This window comes from Balaenoptera ricei, chromosome 5 (assembly GCF_028023285.1).
Source record: "Balaenoptera ricei isolate mBalRic1 chromosome 5, mBalRic1.hap2, whole genome shotgun sequence".
In the NCBI taxonomy this organism is placed as follows: Eukaryota; Metazoa; Chordata; class Mammalia; order Artiodactyla; family Balaenopteridae; genus Balaenoptera; species Balaenoptera ricei.
Genome location: NC_082643.1, coordinates 54987596 through 54999429, shown reverse-complemented (window position 1 = coordinate 54999429; position 11834 = coordinate 54987596). Strand labels below are relative to the sequence as shown.

Genomic DNA, 11834 nt, shown 5'->3' with positions numbered 1-11834 from the left:
TCCTCATAGTATTTATCATTGTTCAAATATCTTATTTAGTTTACTTAGTATCTGTCTCCTCCTCATTAGAATAAAAGCTCCTTGAGAATTGCATTGTCTTGTTGCTCACTTCTGTTTCCAAGAAAAAAGCACAGGACTGCCTAAAATATATTAATTGAATAAAGGATGAATGGAGAACATCTTCACAACGCGTTGAAAACGGTGTCTTATTTTAAGTCCTCTAATACTATTAATCTCTTTCTTGGACAGGTTCCATAGTGTCAACGTCACTTTTTAAACTGTAATGTCCAGATATGTATACAACTGTCCAAGTGTTATTTGACCAAGTACAAAACACAGCAGGAATATAACATTTTTCAATAAATGATACTTAAGATTATAGTATCTCTTTTTTGACAACTGTGTTACTCTCTTGGCTTCTATTACTTGTCAGTCAACTAAAATCTTCTTTCAAAAAATAAGTGTTTCTAGTCTTTTCTCTTGTCCGCCATCTTATGTGCGTTTGGATTTGCTCCTCGCCATGTCTTCTCACAAGACTTTCAGTATCAAGAGATTCCTGGCCAAGAAACAAAAGCAGAATTGTCCCATTCCCCAGTGGATTCGAATGAAAACTAGTAATAAAATCAGGTACAACTCCAAGAGAAGACATTGGAGAAGAACCAAGCTGGGTTTATAAGGAGCCTCACATATGAAGTGGTACACATTTATGCTATCAAGGTCAACTGTATCTTACCGCATCAGAACATCGTTAGTGTCTGGAACAGCTGCCTGTGTTTGATGCTCTCTCCTCTTTTCTTGATCTTTCCTCACCACTGCTCACGGTGTAGCTCAGTAATAAATATGTGAACCTTTTGTTGGAAAAAAAAAATAAGTGTTTCTATAAAGTAATAACTTCCTCACATTTAATACTTGAACAGTTGGGATTTGGGTATGAGATTTAGCATTGGTCCCTAAGTTTTCTCTTACTAAACTCAGACCAACATTACAACCTATTAGATTCTTTTTGAGTCCAGATTTTGAAACCTAGCACATTAGTTATTTCTCTTAGCTCCACAGCATCTACAAACTTAATATACCTGCCATCAGAATCCTCATTTAAGTCACTAATAAAAATGTACAGTGGCATAGTGCTGAAGATAGACTTCTATGGCATATGTCTAAAGTCCCACCTCCAAGCTAACAACAATTCATTAATAAGCACATTTTGGGTATAGTAGTTCATTTCAAGTTAACCCATACTATCAAGTTAATACCATACTATCACACAGACTGTAATTCTCCATTTTATCCATAAGGAGAGCATGAATACTTATCATAAGTAATCAATCTCTCCTTAGCCTCTATCTTTAATATCATGTGATTTCTCTCCTTGAAAGTCTTCCATAATATAAAAGGATCCTTGATATCCTGGCATTTTGCCAGTTAAACACTTAAAAGGATGATATTTTTTAATAACCTTCTTGGCTTTAAATCCAAGAAGTAGCTGAACACTCTTGATTTTCCTTCTAATGGATTAAATTCTGCATTTAGTGTAACAATTCATTGCTCCAATTTGCCCTTGAACTTTACATGAAAAACAGGTTTTGGTAATAAATAGTATTGCCCAAATCAGCTCCAAAAAATAACTTCTAAAATATGTTACAGAGTCATCAGAAACAAAGCCTTTACACCTTCTCTCTATATACTATATATCTACTTTCTATACCTTTGAGACACTAGACAATACAAAAGTAATTATTGAATTAACATAGGAAAATAAACTGAGGGAAGATCATATTAGCACTGGAGGAAAGATCCAAGAATCATTAACTGCAAAAATGATCTCCAAGAGACGTGAAGCAAGATAAAGCATTCAAAAGTGGAAAATTCTGGGGACTTCCCTAAACTGAGGGAAGATCATATTAGCACTGGAGGAAAGATCCAAGAATCATTAACTGCAAAAATGATCTCCAAGACAAGTGAAGCAAGATAAAGCATTCAAAAGTGGAAAATTCTGGGGACTTCCCTGGTGGTCCAGTGGTAAAGCATCCACCTTCCAACGCAGGGGATGCGGGTTCCATCCCTGGTCAGGGAACTAAGATCCCACGTGCCGTGGGGCAACTAAGCCCGCACCTCACAGCTACTGAGCTCCCACCCCTCAACGAGAGAGCCCGCATGCCTCAACAAAGATCCCGCGTGCTGCAACCAGACGCAGCCAAAAAAAAAGTGGAAAATTCTTTGTGTATTTATAAATAGTATAATAAATATATAATTGTTACCAATTTAATTTTAAACATCCTAGAAGCCCCAAAACATCCTATAGTCATTCAAAGTTCCACAAATCCATTGTACGTAAAGTTACTCACAAAGATTAAAGAGGGAGTTTTTCTGTGACAAATGCAAGCTAAAGCCCTTGATCTACTGGTAATCTATTTCTCCCCTGGAAGGGGAGATCCCTCCTGGCTGGGTTGCTCTGGACTTCCCAAAACACCTGTAGAACACTCTCCTTCCAATTCCACAAAAGCAAATGTAACTTATTGAGAATCATTATCAAAAAAATTTTAAAGATATGTTTAATAATGGTAAGAAGTAAACAAGCAATTACAATTGGATTTGTAATGCTTTATTTCTTGAATCAAGTAGTAGTATATGGGTGTTTGTTATATTATCCTTTACAACTTATATATTCATAATAAATTAAAGATAATTGAGTCAGTAGCAAAGAAAGACCAATTAGCACTCCAAACAGTGCATGCCTATCCCTTCCCTTTCAGAATCTTAACCCTGGATCTATTTTGTAGATTAAGAATTAAATGATGGCCTCACATTTTGCATATTATTACAGGTTAAGCAAATGCTTAGACTTAAGGGCAGAATTAAGTTGATATAGAACACATGTTAACCTTTGAAGTAGTTATGTAATATTCCATAATGTCGATATACTATGGTTTGTCACAAAGTCTCTACTACCCCATTTGGAGTTATTTCATTTACTATTATAGGCATACGTCGGAGATATTGCAGGTTTGGTCCCAGACCACTGCAATAAAGTGAATATTGCAATAAAGTGAGTCATATGAATGTTTTGGTTTCCCAGTGCATATAAAAGTTATGTTTATACTATACTTTAGTCTATTTAGTGTGCAATAACATTATGTCTTAAAAAAAAAGTACTAACCTTAATTTAAAAGTACTTTAGGGACTTCCTGGCGGTCCAGCGGTTAAGATGAGCATGGGTTCGATCCCTGGTCAGGGAACTAAGATCCCACATGCCATGTGGTGCAGCCAAAAAAAATTTTCTTTAAAAAGGACTTTATGCTAAAAAAAAAAATACTAACCATCATTTGAGCCTTCAGCAAGTTGTAATTTTGCTGGTGGAGAGTTTGAAATAGTCAAAGAATTATCAAAATGTGACACAAAGACATAAAATGAGCAATCGTTGTTGGCACCAATAGACTTGCTCAAATGCAGGTTACCACAAACCTTTAATTTGTAGAAAACACAATAAAGCAAAGTGTAATAAAACAAGGTATGCCTATATATCAAAAATTACTTTTCAAAAAACGTATGTTGCCAACCTAATATGTATTTAATATGTTGTATCCTTGGTGCTAAGATACAGCTGACCATGACTAACCTGTCCCTGCCTTCCCAGAGATTATACTCTAGTGGAGAAGACAGATGAGAAAAATAAATAAAACAATCACAGTTTGCAATAAATGTAATGAAGCAGATAAACAAAGTACAGTCGGCCCTCCACATCTACAGGTTCCACATCTGCAATCCACAGACCCATTTTATATAAATTTTATATAAATCCCATTTTTTATAAGGGACTTGAGCATCCACAGATTTTGGTATCCCCAGGGGGTCCTGGGGTCCTGGGGTAGGGTTGATGTAGCCTACTTTAGAAGACACATACTCTGGAAAGGGCTCTCTGAAGAGGTAACATCTAAGCTGAAACAGGAGCAAGTGTGAAGAAGACTGAACTAGCTTTCTATGCTGCTATAACAAATTATCATAAATTGAGTGGCTTAAAACAACACAAATGAATTATCTCACAGTTCTGTAAGTCAGAAGTCTGGGTAAGCTAATTCCTCTACTCTGATTTCACAATGTGGAAACCTAGGTGTCAGCCAGTCTGAGTCTTAACTTATCTTGAGGCTCTGGTAGAGAATCTACTGCCAAGTTCATTCAAGTTGTTGGTTGAATTCAGTCCCTTGCACTTTTAAAGCTGAGGTCCCCATTCCCTTGCCTGCTCTCAGCTGAAGTTTGTTCTCAGCTTCTAGATGCTGACAACCCTCCCTGACTAGTGGCCCCCTTGATCTTCAAAGTTAGCAACAGTGGTTCAAGTCCTTCTCATGCTTCAAATGTCTCTAACCTGGGCTTTTGCCATAGCTCTCCTGCTTCCAGCTAGGGAAAGTTCTCTGCTTTTAGGGGTTCATGTGATTCCACTGGGCCCAGCCAGATAATTGAGGATAATCTCCCCATTGTAAGGCCCATACCTTTAATCACATTTGAAAGTCTCTTTTGCTATGTAATGGGGTAACAGATTCCAGGTGCTAGGGACTAGGGCATGAACATTTTTGAGGGGACATTATTCTGCCTTCCACAGACTCAGGCAAACACTATCCCAAGAAGAAAGGAAACAGCAAGTACAAGGCCTAAGATAGGAAAGAGCTTGGCCTGCCCAGGACAAGAGCAAAAAACAAACAAAAAAAAGGACCCTGGAGCTACAGCAAAATGATGAAGGGGAAAACCATAGTAATGACACCATGCACTCCTTTATATTGATAAGAGTAACTTCTTTTCCCATTTAAATTGTACAAGTTTAGAATCTATTTTGAATTTTTGAATCAATCTTAGTCATTTTAAAGCTAACAGCAGAGCATTAAGCTTCCTAACTTCTAGTCTCTTTCACTTCCCACAAAACCAAAAGTCATCAATAGTATTTTTTTCACATCTGTATGGTGAAATTTCTTCTAACTGACATTTTTTAACCCTAAACATTTTGGTTCTTGCATACAGAATTTCTTCAAGTATTGATCTGCCTCCAATCACGGCATATGTAAAATTTATATTTAGATATCAGGAGGCAAAAACTAAATTTAAAAAGAATTCAAACTATGAGAAAGAAACTTCATCCTCAAGTCTTTTAAAAATTAAAACAAACAAAAAACTGAATTATCTTTCTTTCCCAATGGCTTTCCACATAGACTTTCAGGGTAGTGTACTGTGGTTAAATGTTTATAAGGAGAATTGCACCTGTGTTGTAGTCTGTTTTTAAATAAACTTGCACCTGCAGTGGCTTTTCACAGAATTGCTATTTGGGATACTACATATTAGTCATTTGACCATTATACAGAGCTCTTCCCTCTCACCACACTACTTTCTGGGCTGGTCCTAATTTACAAACAGCCTATCTCCAAAAATTCATTTGAAAAACAACGGTTTAGATTTCATGATAATTTTTGAGACAAAATAATAAACAAAGTTTCCAGGAAACCCCTCAAACAACAATATACTCCTTCCAATCCATTAACTCCAGTGGTCTGGTCCCTTGCTGCTTTAAGGAAATTCTAATTTATTTTCAAGGGAGGCCTCTGCTCTAGTCAAATATGTCTGCTTTCCTTTTCCTATATATGATTTGCTAACTCCTGTTTCAGAATCTTTTTTACTCTGTTATTTCCTCACCATAAATTTCGTTTTTCTTCCTGCCAATCTTTATCAAAACTCCTAAAATTTTTTAAACTAATTTTAGTAAGTCTTCCCTGCTTCATGTCATCCCATTCTGTTCACTCCATTACTCTGTTTCTTCATTGCTAATAAATTCATCTTATATCTCTTTATATCATTTTACACAAGTTGGCATATTACTTTCAATTTTTATCACTCTTCTTCATATGTGTACAATTTATCTCAGACTAAATTAACACTTTCTAGGGACTTCCCTGGTGGCGCAGTGGTTAAGACTCTGTGCTCCCAATGCAGGGAATCCGGGTTCAATCCCTAGTCAGGGAACTAGATCCCATATGCATGCTGCAACTAAGAGTTCTCATGCCACAACTAAGGAGCCCACGTGCCGTAAGTAAGGAGCCAGCAAGCCGCAACTAAGACCCAGTGCAACCAAATAAATAAATAAATAAATAAATATTTTAAAAATAAAATAAAATAAAATAAAAAATAAATTAACACTTTCTAATAAAAACAAAAATAAACAAATGGGACCTGATGAAACTTAAAAGCTTTTGCACAGCAAAGGAAACCATAAAGGAGATGAAAAGACAACCCTCAGAATGGGAGAAAATATTTGCAAACAAAGCAACTGACATAGGATTAATCTCCAAAATATACAAGCAGCTCATGCAGCTCAATATCAAAAAAACAAACAACCCAATCCAAAAATGGGCAGAAGACCTAAATAGACATTTCTCCAAAGAAGATATACAGATTGCCAACAAACACATGAAAGGATGCTCAACATCACTAATCACTAGAGAAATGGAAATCAAAACTACAATGAGGTATCACCTCACACCGGTCAGAATGGCCATCATCAAAAAATCTACAAACAACAAATGCTGGAGAGGGTGGGGAGAAAAGGGAACCCTCTTGCACTGCTGGTGGGAATGTAAATTGATACAGCCACTATGGAGAACAGTATGGAGGTTCCTTTAAAAACTAAAAAAATAGAACTACCATATGACCCAGCAATCCCACTCCTGGCATATACCCTGAGAAAACCATAATTCAAAAAGAGTCATGTACCAAAGAAGACATACAGATGGTCAAGAAGCACATGGAAAGCTGCTCAACATCACTAATTATTAGAGAAATGGAAATCAAAACTACAATGAGGTATCACCTCACACCAGTTAGAATGGGCATCATCAGAAAATCTACAAACAACAAATGCTGCAGAGGGTGTGGAGAAAAGGGAACCCTCTTGCACTGTTGGTGGGAATGTAAATTGACACAGCCACTATGGAGAACAGTATGGAGGTTCCTTAAAAAACTAAAAATAGAATTACCATATGACCCAGCAATCCCACTACTGGGCATATACCCAGAGAAAACAATAATTCAAAAAGACACATGCACCCCAATGTTCACTGCAGCACTATTTACAATAGACAGGACGTGGAAGCAACCTAAGTGTCCATTGACAGATGAATGGATAAAGAAGACGTGGTACATATATACAATGGAATATTACTCAGCCATAAAAAAGGAACGAAATTGGGTCATTTGTAGAGATGTGGATGGACACAGAGACTATCATACAGGGTGAAGTCAGTCAGAAAGAGAAAAACAAATATCGTATATTAACGCATATATGTGGAACCTAGAAAAATGGTACAGATGAACCGGTTTGCAGGGCAGAAATTGAGACACAGATGAAGAGAACATATAGACACCAAGGGGGGAAAGTGGCAGGAGGGGGGCCAGGGGGGGATTGTGTGATGAATTGGGAGATTGGGATTGACATATATACATTAATATGTATAAAATGGATAACTAATAAGAACGTGCTGTATAAAAAAATAAAATTCAAAAAAATATTTTTTAAAAAAAGTGTCATGTACCACAATGTTCACTGCAGCACTATTTACAATAGCCAGGGCATGCAAGCAACCTAAGTGTTCACTGACAGATGAATGGATAAAGAAGATGTGGCACACATATATACAATGGAATATTACTCAGCCATAAAAAGAAAGAAACGAAATTGAGTTATTTGTAGTGAGGTGGATGGACCTAGAGTCTGTCATACAGAGTGAAGTAAGTCAGAAAGAGAAAAACAAATACCATATGCTGACACATATACATGGAATCTAAAAATAAAATAGTTCTGATGAACCTAGGGGCAGGACAGGAATAAAGACGCAGACGTAGAGAATGGACTTGGGAATAGGAGAGGGGGGAGGGTAAGCTGGGACGAAGTGAGAGAGTGGCATGGACATATATACACTACCAAATGTAAAATAGATAGCTAGTGGGAAGCAGCCGCATAGCACAGGGAGATCAGCTCGGTGCTTTGTGACCACCTAGAGGGGTGGGATAGGGAGGGTGGGAGGGAGACGCAAGAGGGAGGAGATATGGGGATAAATGTATATGTATAGCTGATTCACTTTGTTATACAGCAGAAACTAACACCTCATTGTAAAGCAATTATACTCCAATAAAGATGTTTAAAAAAAAGTAAAAATAAATAAACACTTTCTAGATGCAGAGAGGGGTTCATAAAGAGCAGTAGCAATTGGCACCCCATTAAAAGGATATAAGGAAGTACCAAAAGGGAGTTATAAAGACTCAGTCAGGAAAATGGTTAAGAAAATAAAATTTTTCTTGTTCCTCTTTTACTCAGTTTTTACATCATATGTAAGTGCCATACTAAGTCTGTTTTCCCCAATAACAAGGAGAAAGCATAAATCCATGGTGAGGAATATCCAGTCAAAGAAATTTTTTTAAATATCTGATGCATTCTTTCAAGACTATTATATAATTCTTTTGAATTTCTCTCCGAGTTTCAAGTAAGTTGCTTTGGCCCCAAATATGTGCAATAATTGATTATTCCCGGCTAACTTTTTTATAGCACCAATGTTTATTACAGCACCAATAGGAAATTAATATAGCTATCTTTTTGGCTCATAATTTCCTCATATAATTGGAGGCAACCACATATTTTTATTTAAAAAATTTTTAAATAAATTTTAAATTTATTTTCTCTTTATCATACTGAAATAATGTTGCCATTATAGCAAATGTGTATATGTGGTCTGCAAGACCAATGCTGCTTACCTGGCCCTTAATTCAAATGATCATTCATTCATTTTTTCTTTCTCTCAACAAGTATCTATTGGCATCAACTCTATGTGGCAGGGATACAAGTGAACAAAATAGGTAAGACCCTTGATCAAATGGGTTTACATGATGACAAGTACAAAGTGCGATAGGAGCACAGATGTTGGGAGAGAGGTAGGCAGGGTAAAGGAAAGGTTCCCAGAGGAAGTAATATCTACGCTGAGATTGAAAGATGAGTAGAAGTCGGGCAAAAATGGGAGGACTATGATCTAGGAATAAGTAAAACATTGACAATTTGGAGTTGAGAGAAAACATGACTATTGAAGGAAATGAAAGTTCAGTACGGCAGTGTGAGTCCAGAGACCATATATTCATATGTTTCAACACACTTACCCTTAAGCACCTAGTACAGTGCTGTGTGCTGTGCAAAATTAAAATAGTACATGGATGTAAACTTAGCATTATTATATGATATGATTGTAGAGTAATGATTTTATATAGATAACTATATTATACTTGATTATTAAATATCTTCATTCAATTCAGCTCTTTAGCAACAAGAAACAAATTTTCAAATATAACATCACAATATTATCAGTGATTTATACTTATATGAAAGGAAACAAGTAATGTGTTCACTGTTACTTTAAATATTGCATAATAGAACATTAATTGTATAGTTAGTAATCACAATGTGAAGTAATGCTCTGATACAGCAATCAGTGTAAACAAAAATAAGTTGAAATAAATAAAGTAATTTACAGTGAGTAAACAATTTTACCAAAATCATAGAAGAAAAAAAAAAAAAAAAAACAGAATAAACCTGCCCAAAAATAATCAATGAAGGAACAATAGATCAATCTCTGAATGATATCCTCTAATTATACTTTATGACTATATTTGCCTGTACTCTGAACAAATCTACTCAATTCATACTTTCCCAGGCCCTAAAATAAAACTGGAGAGATGCAATATGGCTGATGCCTCCTGATTATCCTATTTTTCTGCCATTATATTGGTTGAAATTGATACCATATCTCTGAGTAATCTTAGTCTATAAATCTGAGGGTTCAAGTTTTTTCAATACGTATTGAAACAGAAATGCATATGTCTCTGGGCATAAGTTTTTCATTGTGATAAAATGTAGACTAAGAGACAGTATAATAAAATAGTTTAAAAAAAATAACTTCAGATTGAGACAGACTTGGGTTTAACAACCAGTTATATAACCGCAGGCAAATTACTTCACATCTCTGAGCCTCATCTGTGAAGAGGATAATAATGGCACCCTTATCATAGATATATTGTGAGAATTAAATAAGATAATATACTTAAGACACCTACCAGAGTGCCTGATACGTAATTAGTATCTTCCCAAATATTCAATGTTATTGACAACAGCAAGTGGAGAAAGCCCAGACAGGGACTAAAACTTTTGAACATGATAAAAATGTGAGTTGAGCACACATGAAAGCTTTATTCAGATGTATATTTTGTAATTGTTGTTTTTAGTAATTTTTCATGGCTTAGTTTTACAGGGTAAGTTTAGAGGTCTTAAACTTGAATAGGTTTAAAATTATATACTTAATTGCATATAGCTCATTTATTAATCCAAATCTTTTAAATTTCACACTTGATGATAGTCTTATAACTGTAGTGGCAGGCAGGTAGTATATCCCTTCTGTTCGACTAATTCATGCACACTAGCTACTTATGTAAAAACAACTCCAAACCATATTTTGTTTTCTAGTTAAATAGCAAATATAGTCTCATGCTCCAACTAAACGTGGAAGACACCCAAATCTCTTGCTCTAGTTCATATTCTCCCCCCAAGCTTCAGAACCATATATCCTACTGTCTAGAAGAGATTAGACACTTAAACCCCTTCACAGACACCTCAAATGCACCATGTCCAAAACTTATTTTCCCGTTTCCTGACCCCTGCTAACCTCTTTCCTCCTGAGTTTTCTTAGTGGAGGGTACCATCATCCACTCAGTTGTCCAAGAAAACCTGTGAGTCACTTTAACTCCTCACCTCCTCATCCTTAATCAGACACTGAGTCTTATAATACCATCTCTTAAATAGCTGTTAATCTGTGTACTTTTTTATATTTTTATTCCCAGTGCCCTAGTTTAGACACTAAAATTCTTCACCTAGATGACTGTAACAGCCTCACACTAACTTCCTCTCTATAATCTTACCTCTTCCCATCAATCCTCTAACCTTGTCCTGTTTAAAACCCTCCAATGGTTCCCCTTTGCTCCTAGCATAAAGTCTAAGTTATCTCTTAATATCAAAAATAGACATAGATCAATGTCACATTTTCAGACTCATTAAATTCTTAAGTTATTTTTACTAACTTCTAATACCTTATTGAAATTTAAGAGAACTCAATTTAACTCTCATTATTTGATTAGCTATTTATCGGTACTTACTATGTAACTGTATCAGATATTATAAAGGTTACAGAGATGAATGGTGATATATCTGGCAGAAAATATAAAACAAGTATATAAATAGTCTCAACACAACGGAGAAAATGTTTTAAAATCCCAAAATAGGACCTACATACACATTTTTCCAAAGAATACATACAGATGGCCAACAGGCATATGAAAGGATTCTCAACATCGCTAATTATTAGAAAATAAAAATCAAAACCACAATTAGGTGTCACCTCACACCAGTCAGAATGGCTACCATCAAAAAGTTTACAAATAATAAATGCTGGAGAGGGTGTGGAGAAAAGGGAACACTGTAGGTAGGAATGTAAATTGGTGTAGCCACCATGGAAAACAGTATGGAGGTTCCTAAAAAAACCAAAAATAGAGCTACCATATGATCCAGCAATCCTACTCCTGGGTATATATCCAGAAAAGATGAACACTCTAATTTGAAAAGATACATGCACCCCAATGTTCATACCAGCACTACTTACAATAGCCAAGACACGGAAACAACCCAAGTGCCCATCAGCAGGCAACTGGCTTAAGAAGATGCGTGGTGTGTGTGTGTGTGTGTGTGTGTGTGTGTGTGTGTGTGTATATAT

At 35.9% G+C, this 11834-nt stretch overlaps 1 protein-coding gene across 1 annotated transcript; it reads left to right on the top strand.

Moving 5' to 3' along the window:
- The first annotated feature begins 520 nt into the window (after positions 1-520).
- On the top strand, positions 521-698 carry LOC132365914 (large ribosomal subunit protein eL39-like). The gene has a single exon (XM_059922897.1). It carries the CDS (start codon positions 521-523, stop codon positions 674-676), a length of 156 nt encoding a protein of 51 aa, XP_059778880.1. The 3' UTR covers positions 677-698.
- The last annotated feature ends 11136 nt before the right edge of the window (positions 699-11834 follow it).